At 52.5% G+C, this 21,984-nt stretch overlaps 6 protein-coding genes across 6 annotated transcripts; 2 read left to right on the top strand and 4 right to left on the bottom strand.

Annotated features, from left to right (window-relative positions):
• Positions 1-3,268: 3,268 nt before the first annotated feature.
• On the bottom strand, positions 3,269-8,642 carry SCP_0410080 (hypothetical protein; the record flags this gene model as incomplete). Its single annotated transcript, XM_027757735.1, has 9 exons — positions 3,269-3,478; positions 3,527-3,737; positions 3,788-3,940; positions 3,989-5,841; positions 5,891-7,318; positions 7,390-7,991; positions 8,040-8,260; positions 8,382-8,504; positions 8,629-8,642. The coding sequence occupies 9 exons, from the start codon at positions 8,640-8,642 to the stop codon at positions 3,269-3,271; spliced, it is 4,815 nt and encodes a 1,604-aa protein (XP_027613536.1).
• A 2,485-nt stretch (positions 8,643-11,127) lies between these two features.
• On the bottom strand, positions 11,128-12,187 carry SCP_0410070 (Ubiquitin-conjugating enzyme E2-16 kDa; the record flags this gene model as incomplete). Its single annotated transcript, XM_027757734.1, has 10 exons — positions 11,128-11,143; positions 11,193-11,248; positions 11,303-11,373; positions 11,432-11,459; positions 11,575-11,652; positions 11,737-11,814; positions 11,895-11,957; positions 12,024-12,056; positions 12,111-12,123; positions 12,174-12,187. The coding sequence occupies 10 exons, from the start codon at positions 12,185-12,187 to the stop codon at positions 11,128-11,130; spliced, it is 450 nt and encodes a 149-aa protein (XP_027613535.1).
• A 564-nt stretch (positions 12,188-12,751) lies between these two features.
• SCP_0410060 (Set1 complex component ash2) lies at positions 12,752-14,758 on the top strand (the record flags this gene model as incomplete). The annotated part of the gene is made up of 2 exons (XM_027757733.1): positions 12,752-14,218; positions 14,279-14,758. 2 exons carry the CDS (start codon positions 12,752-12,754, stop codon positions 14,756-14,758), a joined length of 1,947 nt encoding a protein of 648 aa, XP_027613534.1.
• Positions 14,759-15,084: 326 nt separating this feature from the next.
• On the bottom strand, positions 15,085-18,483 carry SCP_0410050 (Uncharacterized protein; the record flags this gene model as incomplete). The annotated part of the gene is made up of 21 exons (XM_027757732.1): positions 15,085-15,127; positions 15,186-15,343; positions 15,416-15,503; positions 15,557-15,575; positions 15,629-15,815; positions 15,868-15,897; positions 15,969-16,120; positions 16,174-16,280; positions 16,332-16,473; positions 16,526-16,578; positions 16,665-16,701; positions 16,761-16,779; positions 16,834-16,838; positions 16,900-16,908; positions 16,970-16,989; positions 17,050-17,372; positions 17,424-17,565; positions 17,635-17,733; positions 17,785-17,881; positions 17,945-18,383; positions 18,442-18,483. The coding sequence occupies 21 exons, from the start codon at positions 18,481-18,483 to the stop codon at positions 15,085-15,087; spliced, it is 2,211 nt and encodes a 736-aa protein (XP_027613533.1).
• Positions 18,484-18,764: 281 nt separating this feature from the next.
• On the top strand, positions 18,765-19,584 carry SCP_0410040 (Hit family protein; the record flags this gene model as incomplete). The annotated part of the gene is made up of 7 exons (XM_027757731.1): positions 18,765-18,790; positions 18,873-18,898; positions 18,951-18,990; positions 19,051-19,109; positions 19,175-19,284; positions 19,344-19,367; positions 19,438-19,584. The coding sequence occupies 7 exons, from the start codon at positions 18,765-18,767 to the stop codon at positions 19,582-19,584; spliced, it is 432 nt and encodes a 143-aa protein (XP_027613532.1).
• Positions 19,585-19,670: 86 nt separating this feature from the next.
• On the bottom strand, positions 19,671-21,674 carry SCP_0410030 (Adenylyl cyclase-associated protein; the record flags this gene model as incomplete). Its single annotated transcript, XM_027757730.1, has 9 exons — positions 19,671-19,990; positions 20,045-20,168; positions 20,229-20,320; positions 20,372-20,651; positions 20,714-20,819; positions 20,873-20,958; positions 21,013-21,237; positions 21,285-21,573; positions 21,628-21,674. The coding sequence occupies 9 exons, from the start codon at positions 21,672-21,674 to the stop codon at positions 19,671-19,673; spliced, it is 1,569 nt and encodes a 522-aa protein (XP_027613531.1).
• Between the last annotated feature and the right edge of the window lie 310 nt (positions 21,675-21,984).

The raw sequence follows: 21,984 nt of genomic DNA, 5'->3' as shown, positions 1-21,984 counted from the left end.
CGCTCGAGTTTGCTGAGACTATCGTAACCTTGCAGCCGTGGGTGCCGTGCTCGTTGCGTCACTTGGTGTAGGCGAGTAAGTACACCGCCAATGTGCCGGGTGCGGCCTCACACCCGGCCGTCACGCCACCGGATTCGTCGTGGAGATCTCTTCCGTCGGCCACAACGCAGGGGGTAACAATTCATATACGATTTTGACCGTGCGGTGCTCGCAGTATTAGCGGGTTGTTGCCCCGGCCTGCCGATGGCCTCTTTTTCTTCACGTCGGAATGTTTGGCGAGCCTTTCCAGCTCCGTATGTTCAGGCTAAAGCATGCATAAAATGCTCATCCGATGTCGCTGCGCGAAGAAAGTCCATTGGTTCGGCGGTGAACATGGCCACGTCCAACGCGGATCCCTGTCATCTGGATTCTCCGCAAGTGCGACCGCTATACGTTAACTCGACAAACTTGACTTTCCAAATTGTTTCATGAATTGCCTGATTAATGGTCGAACTTGAAGCTTGAGGTTCGGCCAGTCTTCCATGTGGAGATAGAGAAAGCCAGGAGGGATCGATCTGCCAATACGTTGAGGGAATCTAGCGCATCGATGGAGGCGCTCGATCGGTCTCGCATTGCCTGCCTGCCTTCGCTTGCCGTCTGAAAACATGGCATTAAGATTCATGGTCAGGAATTTCTCCTTATCCAGGCGCCAACTTCGTCCAGGTGGAGGGCGTGATTGCATTCTGGTCAAGAGCCACATACCTACGGCCCGAAATATCCCCAGATAACCCTTACTCACCTCTCCGCGGGTTCATAAGTTCGGTGAGGCAGCGGCGACGCATACACCACGCGCAACAAGCTTGCCGAGGCCTTTGGGCATGAATTGACGCTGGGGCGGCAGAAATCTGACCTGCTTGCTTCGTAACCGTCACTGATATCATCGATGAAGCAGATATAGGCAGATACCACCTTTTACGGCGAGGTCCAAGATGAGAGGTTGAGACCGCCCTTCGATCAAAGCCCACGCGGGGCTGAACTCAAGGACATTGGACCCTATTTCGCACTGTCAGCGAACCGACTGACGGCTTAGTCTTCCGTCAGCTGTACACCTGATCTTCGTCGCTTATGCTTGAGCTTCTCGAAGTAGTGCGGCGGACCACCCGCATGAACCACCTGCGAACAATCTGCGAAAGAGCCACATTGATCATCCCCTTCGCCGGAACTCAATCATCACAGGTGGAAACACAGGAGACGGACTGACCTACCCACGCCTCCCAACCACTGAGGCAGCTCCCATTTTGCCTTGTCAACTGCTTCCTGATGACTTTCTCCTTCGCAGTGCCCACACAGTAAAAAATATCCCATTCTCGTGGATGACCTGTCGGCAAGATATCATCGCTCCTGTGCCTATAGGTCTACCACTGAATGAACTAGTGCCCAGAGGAGCTCCTGCATAATCCTTGTTCAGAATTAGCGGGTATTCTCAGCTTATGCGCAGTAGGAATTTATAACTAGGAATTTGTGACGCACGACTGATAAAATTAGATAACGGTTCATCTCGACGGTCCTTGATTGGTGCTCCAAGCTGCCAAAGTTGATTTAGATGCTTTCTTCCAACTCCACATGTTCTTATTTGTATTTTTCGTGCTGGTCAGATGGATCGTCATGACCGCATGTTATCAAGTTGCTTCAATATTCATGCGTGTGCCCTTCGTGGTCAGTAGAAGATCCGCGAATCCCGACAACGAGGCACGATTCTTTTTGTTCCGCATTAGATGTTCATGTCGAGTCCTGTCGCGCCGGATAAAATGGAAAGTCAATATTAGCCCCTTCTCGACAGATGATGGTCTGGAGAGTGAATCCGAATATACTCACTCAAGGAAGGGTTGTACCAAACACATTTGCGATGACCTACGCTGTTCAGCACTGCTGCTGCTCTCTTTACCTGTGCGGTGTAGACTTGATCGCGGGAGAAGGTCGGGAAGCTGAGTTTTAGTGCGGGAAAACTGTGCCTTCGCCGTCAGAACTTCGAAGTTAAAATCTCGGGAACTGCCTACTTTAGGCTTTTGAGTAGTTTGTGCAAAGTGTGCACAATCGCAGTGGGTACGCACGGTAATATGACAAAATCACGAAACCAACTTTCCCTTTCCTGTCATTGCCTTGACCGCCGGGGTACACAGTCGTATGTTATCCTGCTTCCGCACAGCCCTCGATAGGCTGCGGTTCCCATGCTCCAGAATTGGTCGGCTTATACCACTACTAACCTGTGACCGACGATACAGGTAGAGCCAACCTGTGACACTGCCGTTCATATATTAGGTGGTGGGATGGAAAGGACGCCTTCAAGCAGATACCCACCTGCTCGTACACCTCATGGCTACCCAGGGAGACAGCGCCCTGTTCTTCACAGCAAAAGACGATCCTCGAGATGGTTGCATGATCGTTGGCCACACATCCAATACCGGCCAGGACGTTCGGTACGACAAACACATCCTCTATGACTTCAGAACCAATGGAAGAAGAACAACGGTGAGGTCTCAATTTATTCTACTGACGCGAGCACTTACGGGGAAACTCTGGAACGTCGGGGTGGAAAGGTGTACCGCAATACGACGGAAGTCGTTGCTTATCTGGATTGGGGAGAAAGAGACACACTCGGCATGCTGACCATGGGCACAAGGCAGGAGCCGATGTCGAACTTTTTGCTGCCGATAGCAACCACCCCTAAGTACGAGCACATAAGCCTTGCGTTCATTTCAATGCTTCTAAATATCATGGCCAGTGTTCGTGTATTCATATCTGCGGCAGATCGTCTGTACTACGAGTGGCACAAGGTAGACCACGGCGGATACGACGTAAGTTTGTCGGAATTCTCACCATGACTCTGGCAATCAGATACGACTTACCACTCAACAGTTTTACCCCGCATCTATTCGCGGTCAGAGACTCGCAACCTTTCGCCGTGACCAGAACGACACACCTGTCGGTCTTACACATGCAACGATGAAGTACAATTTTGACCACGACCATCTCTTGCTCGAGTCTCTAGTAGCACTCTGTCTGAACAGATGGGTGGACCGCCCAGCAACCTGAGCGACGGAGGTGCATGTTTTTTTTCCATTGGCAAATAGCACAGACCGCGTTTGTACGAAACTGTAGTTGTATTAACTTCCCCCAGACCATTATCATTGGTACCAGATGACGAGCAAGATGTATGTCAACGAGAGCAGATGGAAAGATAAGGAGCGTCATACATAGCGTGCAAAAATTCCCGAAGTCCGAAAAACATTTATGAGTTAGAACTGATTGAACCAAGCATCTGCTCAAGTCTCTCCTCAACTGTCCAGTGCGCGTCGGATTCGGAGCCGAAAGACGTTGATGTAGAGTGCCCAAGGTGTGCCTGTGGGCGGTCGGGGGCGATGTTGAACGAACCTGCGTCCATACCACGTGACATATTTTCTATAAGGCGCCCGATCTGCGCAGAAGAACTGAAGAAAACCTGAACACAGTGAGCAACGAAGGAGACAACATGCTGCAAGAATAATACCTTTGTCTCCGGACGACTAGAACCTTTCGGATGCTTCTTCCGCGACAAGAAAGACGCATTACTACCCTTCGACGACTTCCTCTCATGCTCCTTGAAAAATAATTTCACCGGATCGCTGTTGGAGTCCTTGGTGGAGTAGTCTGACACAAAGCTCGTGCGATCCCCGTAGTATGATTCGCCATCATCATCCCGCAAACCATTGACAATTGACCTGAGAGAAAGTCAAACCAACCTATGTCAAGTGAGAAACGTATGACCAACCATATGGTCTCCCCATTGGCCAACTCTACAACTTCCAAGGCGGGCCTCGACTCAGGTATAGAATCATTATGAGGACTCAGCGAGGTACTTGCTCCCTGCCCATCAGGAGCGAAAGTATTTCCGGACCTGCTGTCTCCAGCATACATCTCATACCTGCAAACCATTAATTCCAGAACCACGAATGAGTATCGAGGGGCTCACAATGAATCATAAGCTGAACTGGATTTTTCTATCGGACCTACCGTAGCCGGCGAGGAAGTGTCTAACTGTGAGGATATGGACTGTGGTAATTGCGGGACAGGAGGTGAGCCATCAGCCGAGAAGCGGCGTGCCCCAGACGATTTATGCGGTGGTGGTGTTGGGACACGATCATGGATTGAACGAGTGGAATGAACGGAAACGGCACTAGCCGATCGACGGCGTAGTGAAGAAGTCTGCTTTCGCATAAGGACATTCAGATCTACTGCAGACGTCCTGTAATCTGAAGGGAAAAAAATTGTCCTTCGAACGATAGCATTCGCACCATCGGTGCGCAGCTCTGGACGAGGTTGAGCAACAGCGTCAGCAGGCTTGCGGTCCGTAGCATGCCGAGTGTCAACGGAAGGCCGGGGGGAATAACCCTCTACACTGGGACGTCCGTCAGACGCAACAGCCGAGCGATTATCATCCCGACCATTGCTACTTCGAATACTTCGTAACTGGCTCCTATGGCTCTCAGTAGCAGAAGTCATTCGTGTCAGCTTTGTCCACGCCGTCGAACGAGATGAAGTCGAAGATGAACGGGCAATCAGATCATTCAACGCAGATTGGTCCAGTCCAAGATTCGAAGCAGCATCAAATAATTGTCTCAGTGCAACCTCGTCCGTCTCAGGGTGCTGAGGTGACTCAACGTTCACTGTTGGAGTGGAGGGTACAACTGGATTAGGCCGAGGCTGATCAGGACTGGGACTCCGGAATACGGTTTGTGTGTGTGGCGCAGACTGCGTAGTCTGGGGAAAAATACGATCGTGCGACGGTGACGAGGAAGGTGAAGAAGACGCTGCGGAGGATGGAATCTGTCGCTGCCGCTGGACAGATGGGTGTGTCTCTGCCGCTCGATGCTTGCGGAAGCGAGCCATGAATCCCTTGAGACCAGGTTGTGCAGACGCCGGGGGGCTAGTCACTGGTAGCCGAGGAGACTTCACTCTAGCTGCGATGACCGGCTCCGGGTGAAGGTTCAGGGTCGTAGCACTAAACGTTGGCATCGGTTCAGGGGGTGAGCGTAGACTTGCAGGATACGGTGTGACTTCTCCACCATTAGGGACAGGCGGCTTCGCACGAAGCGTGCCCCGAAGCCTCTTCAAGCGCGAACCGATATTTTTATTTGACCCATTAGGCTGTAGAGAAGGTGAAGTTGACTGGAGAGGTATGGTATCTACGCTCGTCGATGCTGAGACCAACGTCGGCGACGAGATCTGATTGGGGTGGATGCGCTTGCGATGCACAGTGCCAAGCCCGTCACCGAGCTTGGGTATTGATGGTGATTTCCTCAACGCTGCCGTAGCGGCTTCAGCCCTCTGCTGAACCTCCTTCGCCAACTGTGTCGCATCGACGCGATCGCTGGTGAGATGAGGGTGGGCTTGACTAGGCGTGGGTGTGGTCGAGACAAGGTTCCGAGTCGAGCTACTCGGCATCGGTTGCTGCGATGATTGCGCTAACGATCGTTCTGCAGTAACTCCACCCGGTGTATGTTCGATTGCTACGGATGGTTCAATAATCAGCGGAATTGCAGAGTCCTCCGTATGAGCCGACGACGGAACTTTGTCTTCAGCGCCGAAGAGAGCATCCGCAAGCGCTCGATGACGGCGACCCAGGCTCGATGGATCAGCAGGAGTGCGAGGCCGGGTGATCATCACGTCTTCAGGTTCACGAGGAGTCGGCAGCTTCGGACGTGGCGCCTCGATGCTATCCACCACCGAATCGAGGAGGGCACTCGCCTTCGCGATATGGTCGCTGTTGACAGGCCGAGATGTCGCAGGAATCGTGCTCTGAGGCTGTGGTGCCGGACTGGCAACCTAACATGCGGTCAGTATTCGGAAGGGGGACGTCCAACGACGAGCTTACCCTGTTGTCTCCACCGTTGTACGAATAGTTCGACTGCGAGGTCGAAGGCCTCCTCTTCCTGATAGAAGACGCGCGATTTCGCCCCTCCGGGGTGACAGCTTTCGTGAGCGCTGCGGTGACCAATTTGTCCTGGATGGCAATAAAGTCAAACTTCGTGAGCCCTGTCTGGCGCCTGACTGCTTCTTCAAGGTCCAAACCCTCGTAAGGGGAGGTACCGGGTGTCGATGAAGTCAACTTGTCCGCTACAGAGATATCGTGCCACTCCGTATGCTGAGGGTCAAGGCTATTGAAGAGGCCGAACAGGCGATCCTTCTTATGATCTTCATCCCAAGAGTGATAACTCGATCCTACCGACTCTAACGAAGAGCGAGATGAATTGGCAAACGGAGAGAACAGGAGTGCATGAGGAGATCCCAGAGAGAAAGAAGAATGCTGATTCTGCTTGGACGACCGACGACTAGGAGCGGTGCTATCGCCACTGGTGATGACTGAATTAGCATGTTCAGGAAATGTAGGCGATGTGGGGGATTTGTTGTTATATGTTGGTGTGGGCGAACGTAGAGGACGATTGACACTGAGGGGTGACCCCAGCTCCATAGCAGACATAGCAGACGCAGGCCGAACTTCCAACTGGGTACCGACTGAGATAGTACCGTCCGCCACTCCATCGACACACGGAGAATCTGGAAGGGCGGGCGAACGCAGAGATCTTGCGGTCGCAGTCGACTTCGATCGCTCCAGAGGTTCGATAGCGGTGGTATCCGGAATGCTGGTCGTGCTCCCACTCCTGCTGTGTCCTGACGTACTGCCGTTCCTACGATGTACTTTAGAGTTAGCAGCACTCCAGGTCACATTCGAGGGCGTGCCAGGTCGAGAGGATGCAAGAGGCTGGAAAGCTGGCCCTGAAAGGGGTGACATAGGCCTTCGTCGACCAAGTATCGGAGAATCGAGTATCTCCGATGTGGGAGAATTCGCATCGTTATGCTGTCGGTCTTCCGGAGTGAACCTACCATTGGTGCTCCTGTTAAAGAACAGCGGTGGCGTCGAAGCAGTCGGTGTTGGTGTAGGACGGACCGATTGGCGAGATGTTGACGCATTGGAGTTGCTTCGGTATAAGGAGGAAGTGAAACTCTGCAGAATCATTGGAGCAGACGCGACGTTGATACTGGGAAGACGAGGACTCGTGGCACGCGGTGTCGTTGAAGGTGTTTGATCGTCAGAGTCAAACGATGTCTCGCGGGGAGTCATGGGCCTGGGCATGCCAGGAATATATCCAGGAAGGCGTGGAGTAGGAGACGTAGTCCGAGAGTGCGGATTGGGCGATGAGCGCTGGAGCTCTTCAGACGTCACTTGATCATCCGACGATACAGCTGTCACATGCTCAAAATCCACTGCCGAAGTGAGGGGAGAGTTGGGATCATGTTCATGCTACAGCGCATAGTAAGATTGCACCTCGCATTCAGACAAACCGACGATGATGAAGTCGAGAAATGACGCACAGTAGTAGCGGAACCGCTGTTCAGGGTACTGCTAGGTACATGCGCAATGGGTGACCGCTCCATGACAATCTCGTCGTCCCCTTCCTCTTCGAGTTCCTTGATCACCTCGTCCAACGCCAATGATGCACGCCTGAGTCCTTCCGGCGACAAAGTCTTGGATAATCGCTTGCCCAACGCTGTGTAGTCAGGACGAGGATCCACCGCCGTAGATCTTCCAGGAGAGTATTGATCAACGGTCTGATCCTTGTTAGGGCTAGAGGGAGCAGAAGTGGAGGGTGAATATGTGCTGCCCTCCGGTGTTGTTGGTCGCAGACTCTGGTTGTCGGAGTAGACCGATATATTCTGCCCGGCCCTGCTGCTCGCCAACGTGCTCATGCTCATGCTAGACTCCGACGGCGTGACGGAAAGCGCTCTGGTAGCCCCGCTTCGCCTCGTCTGATTAGCATTGCGGATATATGCCTGATCGCGGAACTTGCCCGAGCCGAACAGGTTGTTACTCATTCTCCTGCTGACATTCGAGCCCTTGGCCGAAGACAGAGACGACACCGAAGGAGCATTGCGCAACGGAGACGTTGCCGTACTCGAAGACCGCGCCGATTGGCCTGCCATGATTGAGTTCCTCGAGCACAAAAATCAGTCACAGCACGCACCATCTGTCTGACTACCACTTCCTTCCTCTCCACCACTGTTCCTCGCCGTAGCACTCCGAACGTGCAGGCGACCAAGAGCCTCCAGGATCATGTCCTCTTCCTCCTCCGATAGCTGATGCTCAGAACCACGCGCTCTCTGTTCCGCAAACTTGGTCTTCAGGTCATCAATCCCGATAGGCGTGCCTGATGTGGTGCGGAGGACGCTGAAACGGCGAGTAAGACTGTACCATTCCAGCATAATAACGTCCGGAGGGCGGGCAGGGGATATGACGCAGATACAGCGAAATCAGCGGACGGGTGGAGCGGTTAGTAATGAGATAAAATAGGAAGCACCGGACGCACTCTGGCAAGATTAGTGACGTGCGAAAATTGTCAGCGGGCGGTAAGGTAGGTAATGGCTCAGTATCTTGCCGCCTTGGGCGCAGAGGTTCGGGGATCTGGCTGCGTTTGGCCTCGGACTTCTTGCTGTTAGCGCGGAAAACACGAGAGAGCAAGCCGGAAGGTGGGAAGTAGCAGCAGTGAGGCAAGAGTGCGTATATGGGACACCGTGAGCGGTGGTCATTTGGACAGTTGGTGGTGGCGTGCTTACCGCAAGCGATACATGGATAATTGTTTCGCGTTCCACTACGTGGCTCTCCCTCGTTTCAATAGCCTCGTTGTTTGCACGTTGAGATGGGCGTGATAGATGGGGGAAAGTCGGACCACGCGGGAAATGACAGGTAGCAATAGAGAGATAGTGGTGTGAGTACCGAGCCCGTGGCGTATATTAAAGCAGAGGTGTTCGAATCAGAATAGCAAGCAGAGCAGCAAGTAGCACGAAAACGGTTTATTGAGTTTTTTGGACCGGGGGAGAGAGGGGAGCGAGCAAGCAACGTGTTGGACACGAGTTGGAGGGAAGCGAGACAGCTCAGATCAGGGCGACCTTCTTCCGGATTACCACTCAGTTTACCGAATGAGGCCCAAGGTTGAGGACAGACGACGGGGAACGCGCCTCGAGTGACCAAAATCCGTCGTCGAGAGTAGTGAGGAGAGGAAGGCGAGAATATTTTTTAAGCTGATATATGTATGTACACCGACAGAGACAGATGTTACACCGCCGACAAAACGTGCCCGTCACGACCCAAAATGGAAACGGATCCATCAGACACAACAATCCCTTGGTCAGCCATTTGGAAGTCACACTAAGTAGCACTAATTACAAGTACTACATATACCCCAGTCAGAAGCTAGGTGAGGCGCATCAGAAATCATTTTGCAGGTTCGTCAAGTGAACACATTTTCTGAGGTAGCATTCCAGCAGCAGATACTAGTGGTCAGATCTTCAGGCACGGATATCCTGAGGCACGAACTTGGTTGAAGCAGAGTGTCTACTCTGCCTGGGGAGACTAACTAGTACTTACCTTCTTCTCAGTCGCCCAATTCTTCGCTGATTCACACGCCAAAGTCAGTATTCACAAACCAATATATTTATTGACATGCTCCTAGATTTTAAAGGCAGGAAGCCGGGTCATGGAGGTTCGCCTGCCGTCGAGAATTGTTATGAGACACGACAACGGTGATGTTCTCATTGCCAGTGGTGCTGCGCTCGTCGGGTCCAGCAGAATCCTGGATTGCTCCCAAATCAGTCATGCATGAAAATTTTCCAGTCAGGGTGTCTTGCTCACCAATCTCCCCGTTACTCTACTCGGGCACCTTCTTCGCGCTTGAATGTCTGCGCAAAACCGATAAACATCGCGATTTTCCGTTACTAGTCAGCTGGGTGCACAGGAACGGACTGCGTTACGTTCACAATTCGCAGGGACTGCGTCTCCCGCGAACATCTCCCGAAGTTCCGTAACATCCTAGTAGTACGGCGGACGAGCGGTCCACGATAATCGGATGCGATGCACACGCCAGCAGTCAATTTTCACTCCTTCCAGAAGAAGCTTTCTGGCCTGGGGAGCTGCAGAAGACGTCTATGCGGTCACTGCAAACGGCATTAATATGGTACGGCATCGTTTTCCCGACCTTGCATGATCTTGCAGGATGACACATGCAGCTCTCAGGTCACGGATCTCGCTATTGTATTCCTGCACATATCATGACATAGCAGTCTTTCAAACTGATGAGCGAGTCCTTGAAGCTCGAGACATATTCTAATCCGGTAGAGTGATGCAGGTGGTACTTCTATCTCGATAAAATCATTTGCGGCTCGATTAATATCGCTTTTGAACCCCACGTCCAGCTGATTGCCACGCATCGGATCTATGAATTGGTGGGTGTTCTTGAATTCTATCAATGCACTGATTTAGGAACTTCCCCACCGGGGACTTAGTATGACTCCCTCTACCGTCGCAGGTTTTGTATCTGTTCCGGCTATACCCGCTGGCTCTTATTTTTGGCAAAGGGCTGCATACTATCCTCGTGGCGAAATTTGACACTTCCTTCACACTTGCCTCATTTGGAGAAGAGCGACCCGTATAAGGAAAATACGCTCGGCGGCGGAAGAGCCAGCAATTGAACTTACCAGCTTAGCGAAAGGAATACTTTAGCGATAATCATATATATATATACTTATGTGAATAATTGCTGCATGCAGCTAGCATGCAGCACGCTGGCCGCTCATCACGTCACCTGCCGGTGCTATGTCTTCAGCCCATCTCGCCGTTCAACCGTGTCTGCCGTCCACGAGCTCACAGACGCTTCATTAAATAATGAAGCGATCGAGGGTATGCATTGTTGGGCTTGTTACGATCATCAGCAGGCCTGATTTCCACGTCTGTCTTCTTCGGAATGCAATAGGACGTAAGTTCGACTCGAAAAGTGCAGATATGGGGAGACATCTGGTAGCCGTGTGTCCTGTGCGCGAACTGTCGTTGAGTTTGCGCTGAGCAACTAGAGTCGTGAAGTTATTGGGTCAGAGGTCGTGGAGGTACTCAATTTCTCGAAGCCTTTATCTCAGCTAGCGAAAACCGTACATGCGATACGTATATAATTGTCCTAGAGTTACAGAATGCACGAGTGTCTCGGTGCGTGTACACGCAGTGAAGCCCCGTAGATGACATGATACAGAGATGCAATTTCTTCTATCCGGCTGCCTAGATGTAGCTCAGGCGACGGCGTACCTGGTAAATTACCGTCAATCAGTAGTTTTGATCGGGACTCGTCGCGTACTTCTTAGTCCACTCCTTGGCTGTGGCCAGGAACTTCGTCTTGTCGTTCTTCAATTGCTGCACAAGAGGCATTGAGGCAACTCTTCCAAAAAGGGACGAGAATGTACTCACAGCAGCGATGTCGGGCTCGAATGGGTCATCCGGACTGGGATTGTTCACCTTCTCTTGGATGACGGCCAGGACTAGATCAGCATGAACGCAACATTCCGGACATGCATGGACAACGGGTTCGATGCGCACCTGAAGATAGCGTGACGCTCGGCTTCCACTGCGTCCGCAATCAGATATAGACGTAAGCATGTCATCATAGAGCACCAGACGTGCAAAGAGAGTGGACCATGCGGGCGAGCACCGAGGGGCTGAGAGAAGAGAAGGAAACTCGCCTGATCGCGCAGGACGGGAACGCAGATGTGGCCCTCCTCGTTAATTCCGGGGTGATAGATCTTCGTGGTGAAGGTCACCTGCATATATGAGCGGTGGCCGAGATTCGTCAGTGGAACGTAATCACAGTGCAGGACACAAGGAGAGACGAAGATGGTGCTTACCGAAGGCGCCTTGAAGGGGAAGTTCTCGGGAAGGGACAGGGAAAAGTGGAAGGTGCCATTCTTGTATGGACTGTCTGACTGGACAGCGTGCAGCAGAAAACAGAAGATGGGAAGGATCAGGAGATTGTCGTAGTGAAAATGGACGGGTAAACGCGTACGGCAGCCTTGATCGCGCACTTCCACTCAAAGAGGTTATCCTCCACAGGTTCCACGGACAGACCCTGTAGTCCAAACGATCGAGGACATTTATCAACCGGTGTGCGAGCTATCGGGAGTTTTGGACAAACCTCAATCGGCCTACTGGTAATGTCCGTAAGTTCCTACCCATACCAAGTGAGCACTGCTGTTACGATGAGTTGCCTGGAGGACAGCACCTTCTGGATACGACTGTTTGCAAGTCAGACGCGCTCAAAACGGAAATGAATTACATTTCATACCGTAGAGAGGTCATGATGTGCAAGAGAGTCTGGTGAGGTATGTTCTAGTACAGTGAAAGACGATTAAGGGCGTCCGATTCGCGGGAACAGGTTGCGCAAGCGCTCGGTGCAAGCGCCCAAGTGTCCCTCCGCGCAACCGTGACCGTCGTGTCACGGTTAACCTCTACCAAGTCTCTACTGATAGTGCATCACCATCTGCTCTTTCTCATCCTTCGACTCAACTCTAGGAGTTGTAGTAGACGTCTCATTGGACCGTCACGGATTGTGCTGCCTAGTCTCCGTGATCTGGTCTCCCAAAAAAAATCGCGCACCATGTCCGTATGTATTACAGTGTCCATCAAGCTGAACTTGTGTTCACCGCTCTCGCAGTCCGTGTCTCCCTTTTATCGAGCACTCCAGGGTGATACTGGCTCGTTGGGACAGCGTTGGACGCACTCGAAATACGTCGGGTGGCGTGTCACCGTGCGTGAATTTGGACCGCTTCTCTTTTTACGTTGTGCTAACGGAGCTACGCTGGCCGAAGAGTTCCTGCTTTAAAGCGCATATTTAAACCGTAATTTCTACTGCTTCGAACGACAATGGAAGCGCTGGAGTCTCCTCGGGAGCCCTCGCCGGCGACCCACCATCTATCGGCACCCGCCAATCATTCACATAAAAAGCGGAAACATGCTGCCATGGTTAATGTGGCCGCCTCCCCAGCGCCTTCCGACCTTGGCGCGACACCCGCGCCCACTACCGAGAACCTAGTGCTGCCCACCCGTCACTTGGACCTGTCTTCACGCCCGCGCCTTGATATCTCTCGTCACCCGATGTTCGTCCCCATTGCTCCCGGCTCGGAGTACTACAACACTGAGCCGCTATGCAATAACCGGCAGAACTACCGCTACACCCCTGCAGGTCTCACACCCCCGGACTCTGCCATCGCGTTCAGGACGATTGAGTCGGCGCCTACATCGTACCGCGTTTCGTGGGAGGACAGGAGTACCTTCGTGAAGGTCACGCAGGATGGCCTCGGCCTGAAGGGGGAGAAGGGATTCAGGAGTGCCCGATGCAACGCGCCCGTGCGCGAAGGGAAGTGGTACATGGAGATTATTGTTGAGAGCGGAGGGGGCGAGAAGCCGCCTGAGAGCCAGAGACGTCAGGGTAGCCACGTCCGTCTAGGATGGGCGCGGCGGGAGGCTCCTCTGAACGGGCCGGCGGGTTTGGATGGGTATAGCTACGCGCTGCGAGACAAGACTGGTGAGAAGGTCCACCTGTCTCGCCTGCGTCCATACGGCAAGCCTGTCAAGTCAGGCGACGTGGTCGGGATGTACATATCCCTTCCCCCGCACCGCAAGCCTGACAAAAGGGATTCGTCCGACCCGGCGCATATCCGACGCGCGCGTATTCCCATAGAGTTCAAGGGCCAAGAGTACTTCGAGTCCTTGGAGTATTCTCAGTCGAAAGAGATGATGGAACTCATGAACGCTAGGGAGCGCCAGAAGGCGGAAAACACTAACTCTATGCCGTCTTCGACCAAAAAATCTGCTACCGTGAAGAACATCCCATCTTCTTCGCGAGGTGTCAAAGCCAGCCAACAGGAACCAAATTCTATGAGACCCTTACCTACACTCGGACCAGACTCCTACGTTGCGTTCTTTGTCAACGGAGAATGTCAAGGTATTGCATTTCAAGATATTTTTGATTACCTGCCACTACGTTCTAGCCCAAACAAAACGCAGGAGAAGAGCAGAAGGAACAAAGATGGACTCAGGGAACACAGGGAGAATCCCTTCGACGACGGGACTTTGGGGTACTATCCCTTCATATCACTGTTCAACGAAGCGACGGTGCGAATTAACCCTGGCCCTGACTTCCTGTGCCCGCCCCCTCCGGATATCGATGCCGTACTCTCTTCGTCGGATTGGGCTGGACGCGACATCAAGCCATTGTCATCCGAGAATGCACAAACATGGCGCCCCATTTCCGAGCGCTATTCCGAGTTCATAGCAGAACAGCACGCGTTGGACGCATTCGAAGAGGCTGAAGCGCAGAAAAATCATGTGGTGGGCATGCGGAGTCTCACCTCTGGTGTTATTCATTTGTAGACATCGTTCTCTTTACAGGGCAATTCTGCAAAGGAGAAGGCCGACACCGAGAAGGCGGAAAAGCATAGGGAGAAACGCAGGGCGCAAGCTGCTGCTCGGAGAGAGAAGAAAGCGAAGCAAGCGAAAGAGGAAGCTGAGGCTCTCGAGGCCGCGAAACGGAGAAAGCTGGACGAAGAGCGGCTCACTCTGGGCGGCGAGGTGGAGATCGACCTGCATGCACCTGACTTCGGGGCCAACGTCTCCTTCCCGGAGATACACTCCTTACCTGACACTTTCCATCACTACACCAGCGTCGGCTCTCCGGCGCCGACGGTCGCTTCAAGCGCGGACTTTCATATTCCTGGCATCGTTGTGCGGCAGGGCACCAGCGAGTATAACTCGGAATATGAGGACGCGGACGGAGACATAGACATGGAGGCGCAAGTTCCGGAGGCACAGCGAGACGAGGATGGAGCGTACAGGTCTCGAGAAAATTCGTATCCTCCGGAGAGCGAGTGACCCTTTGAATTGCACGATGACAATGTTCGGTCCTATTTCTTGTAGTAGCAGCTCTAAAAAGCAACGGGATCTCCCAAATTCCTCCAGGCAACTGCTCAGTCACCATCAAGCTTGTCACATTAATATTGCAGGAAACCGTGGTACAATGGAACGCATGTGCCCTACGGAAAAATGAAGGCAGGACACGAGGCGTGCAGACGATGTCTGGACCATCCACAATCACTACTATTATTGTACCTTAGAACCGGACGTGGTAGTAATATTATGGCAGCGATGGCAGCGATGCTCTGACTAGTATCGTAGGGGTGTCACAAGAGAAGGGGAGACTACGATCGGGCCCAACGAGGTGGTGGTGAGCGAACAGCATATCTGCCAACGATGTGCATCAGTGTCGGACAAGACAACGGGAAGAGCGGGGTGGATCTACCCTGTGGTCTCTCCCATTCCCTTGTTCTTTTCAATTCGCAACTCGAAGATAAGGTCGCCTGAGGCTGACTCCCAATTTACTATACAATAGTTCCGTCTTCCCATGATATACTTGCTTTTCGTGGGTGCTCCGTTGGCGTCCCTTTCGAATACTGGGACCTACGCATGGCACGCACAGCAACGCGTACTCAGATTGACATTTGCGGTGAGACGAGAATGTGATGAGCTTACCATGGTCTCATCTGTGTCCACATAATGTAACGTTCGATGCGTCTTCGTCGAAAGGGCGGATACCATGGAGAGGACACCATTGGGAGGTCTGATGTCATGCAATGAGGCAAAAGTCGTTTAATGAGATCGACAACAACTCACGGCGTGTTCACTATTGCACCTAGCGTAACGTCAGTAAATGATGTAGGCAACGGAAAGACAGCGAAATCTGACTGGTCACGATATTGAGCATGTATCGATGGTCCTGAGCGGGCGGTATACCGCCTTTCTTCTTGTTCTTCTGAAGAGTTTTGAGGACACCGACTGCAGCACAATGCACATCTCCTGCCACGAAAGTTATGCGACAATGTTTGGCTTTCGCGAAGAGCTGCAGCTGTTCGATGAACCAGTTTCGTTCCCGCTATAATGTCACAGATCAATGGTGGAATTGATACATTATCTCCTTGGCATACCTTGTGCATCTTTGCTGTCCAGTGATCGTTCTACGGAGACAAATTCAGCTAGGAACATACCATGTTCTACCACAACACAAAGGCGTGGCAGGTTCACTTACGAGATCGTCAAGCAATTCGGCATCAGCATTGAACTTGTTGACAAAACTGGAAAGACCCAGCGAACCCGCCCTTCCCAGGGCGACTAAAGGATTCATTTTGGATTCCAGCAAGTTCTCCAGGAAAACCATCCGAGGATAGGCGATAGGAATCCCTGCCAACAATGACTTCAGAGCATACTCAGGAACGACCTCAACATATACACACCCAGCAGGATCACGAGATGCTCTACATCCGGGGGGAGCTCATACACTCGCTCAAACACCGTCTTGTACTCCTGTGGGCTACATACTTGGTCCTTCTTTCTCTCCGCACTATGTGAGGCTCAGATGAGCCCGCGCAAGAGTCAAGATAGACATACGAACCGACAATCGAGCAACAGCATGGAGACCTGAGGACCCAGGTAGGTCAAGAAGGAATGTGACCGGAATGGAATAAATGGCCCAGGTGCACCGATAATGACGGACTTGAAGGGATGCTGCCGGTCATTCAGTCCGTCGACCTCGACTTGGTTGTTTTATTGTTAGCGTGACACTGAAAGACACGGTACGCCACATACTGTTGATGAAGCACTGGAAAAGAAGGAAGAAAAAGTAACCTCGTGCACCTATCCTGTGCATAACACCCAGACAACCGCAACGTGAGCATGGCGAGAACTGCAAGTCCGTAAAATCTCCTATGAAGTAATCAGGACTTACGTGCCAAACACGGGTGATGACATCAGGTCGTCGGGGTCTGTGGTCATATTAGTCGAAGTAGAGATCGGTCTTGAATGAATGAAATGGTCCACTGACAGCTTCCGAACCCGTCGATCTTCATGGACGATCTCAGCGCTCTAAAACACCAGAAAATTTGCGTAGAGCTTACCAGATCTATAAACGGTAGATATCAGTCAAGAATGTCGATACGTCGATAAGATTTCATGACACTGACCGTGATCATCTGCGACCCAGATATAAGGTCAGGGAGAGCTTCAGCAAGAAAAGGAGGATTTGCATCATACCAAGCATGTTCAACATCGGGCTTTGAAGGAAGCTACATCAGCGCCATAACGCGACGGAAATGATGTAGAGCAGCACACACATCGAGCTATTTGCCCTAGCAAACGCCCCCCTCCGGAAGGACTCGCAATAGTGGTTGAAATAGAACCGATCAATGGCGAGCCGCATTTCCTCCTTGAGCGTGCATTTCTTCTTGACCTCGGGCTTTGTCTGGGTAACCCACTCTTGCAACTCCGGTTCGCGCATTATGCCGTCACAGTATAGTTGATCTCCACCGCCAACCAATGCGTGGAAGGGCTCCTCAGCATGCTTGGAGAGGAGGTCAGTCCATACCGGATCATAACCACTATAGAATCCTGGTCCACAGAAATCATTAGGGTTTACACCGGAACTGAAACCGTTACACTGAAAATAAATGAATATGAGAGCAGAGAGAAGGAATAATCCAGAACGCACAGAAAACGCCGCGAAGCGCATGTTCTGAGAACGCCCTGGCACGTAGAACTCGAATTCTTGACCATTGTTCACGCGGTACTTGACTTGCATCTCACTTGGGCCTAGAGGAACCTCGATGATGAACCTCCAAAAGGTATACGTTCTGTAAGACCCGTGTTAGAGACTTCGTCCACTGTCAAAGTACACGGCAGAAGAGAAGAATGATATATACCCGCCAGTGCCGTAATATACCCAGATTTCTTGACCATCCACGTTTTTGAACACCTCGCGAGGACCTGGTTGTGTTTCGACCTCAGGGCTCGGCAGAGATCTGGACATAGGATCAGCAGGATTATGAAGTGGGTCTGGAGTACTGACGCACGACTGTGGTGTGTTGACCTTCCGTTTGACCGGTCGGTCAGGGTCCCAAGAGTAGGCGAGCGTAGGGTTAGGATCATATACAGAACTAGCATCGACGGCTTTCAGATACCACATTAAATCAATGAAATGAGAAGAAAGGTAGTAAGACGCGTCGCACTCACTAACAATGAGAGCTGCGCCGCGCCATACCCCCTGAACGTCCACCGTGTCATACCGTAGGAGTGGTCCCGTCATCAGCTGCAAATAAGGATTCATGTGGGCAACCCTCAAGTTCTGCGATCGCTGGACGGCACTCATGCGCGTCAACTGCGATACATTAGTCGGTACGGGCGAGTGGAAGGCAGACTCCCTCAGCGTTGCGTTTGACCACATGCTGCCTGGGGAGACGCTAGGGAGTCCATCTGTGCGCCCATTACTGCGCGACTCGTCTCTTGGAGGTGGTGTAGTTGCTTTCCCGTTGACCGGTGGCTGTGGGGATGGAATGGAAACACGCAGGTTGGGTAATGCCCCTGGGGGAGGCTCTTGCATCGGGTGGGTCTCCTCCACGGGCTGGAAGCGGCCATCTGGCCCCCGCTGAGGAGTGCTCCATCGCTCAAATTCCTGCGCAAGTCAATGCATGAAGGAGTGGGCTGTCCGCAATGAATTTGGAAACACTTGCTTTCTTCGCTTGGTGTCTTGCGTGCCACCCGGCGTTATCCATGTGAGACGAATAATATGAATATCAGGGAATTCAAGAGAGTCCGTAGAGATACGATATTGGAGAAGATGGAAGCAGGAGCAAAGGTTGATGATAGGGCCAGCTCATACGAAATCGAGACGTGCAGCACTGGACGGTCCAAACATACTGAACTCGGCGCCTAAGTACGGGGATCATTGATTCGGACGCCATCTGGGAACTGATTAGATTCAACCCTGATCCAGTGCAGTGTCACGGTGCCGTCTGTGACTGACCAACATCTCTGCTTATTCTGCAAGGTCATAATGGCGCATGCGACTTTAATTGCAGGGTTAGTGTGATGTTGTCTACCATGATCTGCTGCATGGCTTGGTTATCGGAAATTCTGGTGACTAATGAGTCTCCAACCGTAGATGTTTGTTCTGCAAGATTATCAAGGGTAGCCGTGCAGGCCATTGAGAACGCTGGTCACGCTAACAAAAATGAGCCAGGAGAAATACCCAGCTTCAAGGTGCTCGAGACCGAACGCAGGTGCGCCATGAATCAATGACCAACGCGACGCTGCGTTGATCCCGCACTGGGACGATCCAGCTATGCCTTCCTTGACATCTCCCCAGTCTCAGAAGGTCACACGCAGGTGATCCCCAAATGTGGGCAACTTTTATTTTGAACGGCCGTTTGATAGACCGATGTGTTTAATTGCGTTGGCTTGCAGACCATGCCAAGACACTCGCCGAGCTGCCCGACGAGTACTTGCAGGACATAGCCCCAGCGGTCAAGAAAGTCGCATTGGCCACGGGTGCAGAGCAATACAACATCCTGCAGGTCCGTGAATCTAGTCGAACCATCTGTGCTAGATTCTAACCGATATATTTATTCCCCAGAACAACGGGAAGTTGGCATTCCAGGTGAGTGATCGACCCGCTGAGTCGGAGGCAATTCATCCCACCTCGCTCCCGTTGAATTTTTGTCGCGTAGCACGTCGATCATGTCCATTTCCATGTCATTCCCAAGCCCAATGAGAAGGAGGGTCTCGTCTTGAGCGTCAATGACAACTGGCCGACGAGGCGGGCCAGTAAGGAGGAACTGGCGGCTACCCTGGAGAAGATGAAAGGCAGGCTGTAGCATGCCACCTTGCACGCCGTCGTCCCATCTTTGTATAGATCCAATCCGCATGCAATGTATATTATATTGATAACGATCAACCCATGCTACCCACTATGTTCTACCGCAGTGGTGACGAGCTTCCCATCTTTGATGACCGTCAGGAACATCTCCGGCACGGGGTGCTCGTGGAACACGCCTTCCTCCTCGCCCTCCACCGGTAAGCTGATGTTGATCGCGCTACACTTCGCAGTCGTGATCTCGACGCCGAGACAGTCCTTGGACAGGTAGATTTGCCCCGAATCTGTCGAGTCCAGCTGGATTGTCGGTGCAGACCCGGTAATCTGCAATGCAAACGACGGGCAGTTCATGACCGAGACTGACGAGATGACCGACTCCACCAGCACGGAAGTTTTGATGCAGTTCACTGTGGCAAAGTCCGTCTGAGCTTCAGGATACGCCCGTGTATAATACCGCATACCTAGTGTAACCGCATTGACCTTCCCCTTGACGATTAACGTCGAATTCTTGCAACCGAAGAGGTTGACCGTTTGGCTGAGCTCCACGTTCTCCACTGCCAAGGCGGACTCGTTTTCTTGATATTCCTAACGACCACAGTCGCTGATTTGATCAGGATTCCGGACAGACCGAATCATACGACTTACAATAACCCATTTGTTGCCCTCGAGCGCGAACTTGGCGGGTTTCTTGCCCATCAGCGCCTGCGGTTTGCTGGGTTTAATTGGTCGTTTTGCACCTGAAGTATAGTTGGTGCCGCTGGGCAAAGTGCAGCTCGCAGCAATCTTACCTGTAGGACTTGTGCTGCTGGGAACGGTGCTGCCGGCCCGCAGTGCAGGATTCTTATGCGTCATCTGGCTCTTATCGACCTTGCGCAGCCCCTTCGTTACCTCCTCTCCGCGATTGAGCTCAGCGAATACAGCGGCGACGCCGCCAGCTGCTGCGGGAACAGATGCTGGTGCTGGCGGTGCTGCGGGGGCTGCGGGGGGCGGTGGTGGAGGCGCTGGAGGCAGTGGGACACCTCCTGATGCTTGTGGAGAGAATGCATGATATTGCTCTACTGCGATACCCTTATACGTGGAGGTGCTAAATCAGTTTCCTTCTATGTCCTGACCATTCGAGTAGTGCTTACCTTAGGGTTCCACACAAGACCGGTCGTGTGGTATTCCATGATGTATTTCCGTAATTCCTCCAAAAGTCCGACGTACCCTCTGACCCATTCTGCGTGTTTCGCGTCCCTAGACGAGATGCGTGAAGAACCTGTACGAGCGAAAATGATTGAAGGACATACTTCTCCTTGTATTCCTTCAGAACGCGGTTGCCGTAGAACTGCATTGAGTCCTTGATATCAGCAACATAGGGACCGGGTTTAGGTTCCTAGGTTCGCGAATGCGTCAAGCCGGGTCCGCGCATTCGTGACTATACACTTACTACAGTGACCCACCCAACACACGGGGCGCCCTCCGCGACGGTCGACAGGTGCGTGAACCAATCTCGATCCTTCCGATTCGCCTCCTTCGCGCGCGAGATCGCCTCGATGTCCTTCTGCAGCGGCGCAAGCAGCGTCTCGAATGCCTTCTGGTCGGGCTTCTTGCACGACGCGGCGACCAGCAGCAGGTCGCGCAGGTCCGCAAACTCCTTCTCCAGCAGTGCAACCTGCGCGCGTGAGCGTCGTGGGATGAGTGGGCACCGAGCGCACGTACCTGCTCAATCACGGACGCGCCGGCGAAGCTCTTGGTAAGATCCACGAAGGGCTTGAGCTTGCCGTCGATGATCAGCTCGTCGTAGGCGACGACCGACTTCGGGTCCTCCGCTAGGGTTGGCGCGGGCGGTGGAACGACGGTCGCGGGCGGTGGTGGCGGTGGTGGTGGCACCGGCGTTGGCTCAGAGGACGCAGATGTATATTGGGTGACGGAAGTACCCTGCAGCTGCGTCAACGCGGACTGCGGGAGGTTCGCGAGGTCCTCGAGGCGGGAGGTAGCAGCCTCTAGCCTGTGGGTGCGCGTGCATGAGGGTAGAATCTAGCTGCGGGGTATGGGCACCAACCTCTTGATGATGGTGGCCAACGAATGAAGACCACCTGTAGATGCCATGCTCGTCCTTCTTTGCCAACGCGACTGTTAAAGATAAGAAGAGAAGTTAATAATTTCGAGAGAAAAGGCACTCGTGTTTTGGTGCAGTGCTGCAGCCGAGTCGCAGCAACACAACCGGCCCAGGCCGACATCATACACGCTTGCCATATCGAGACAGGCCTGAAGTTCTACCTTTTGAATCAGGGAGAAGGCAGGAGTTGCATATATTCCTCTGTGGTACCCGAAGACAATTATAATAGGATTGCCTTCTAGTATGCATAATAACAGTAAAGACAGAAGTCGAGAAACAATACACAAAGATGTTGGACTG

Source organism: Sparassis crispa (genome assembly GCF_003851025.1).
Source record: "Sparassis crispa DNA, contig_000003F, whole genome shotgun sequence".
Taxonomy (NCBI): Eukaryota; Fungi; Basidiomycota; class Agaricomycetes; order Polyporales; family Sparassidaceae; genus Sparassis; species Sparassis crispa.
Note: the sequence above shows the minus strand (reverse complement) of the source record. Positions and strands in the feature narration are given on the sequence as shown.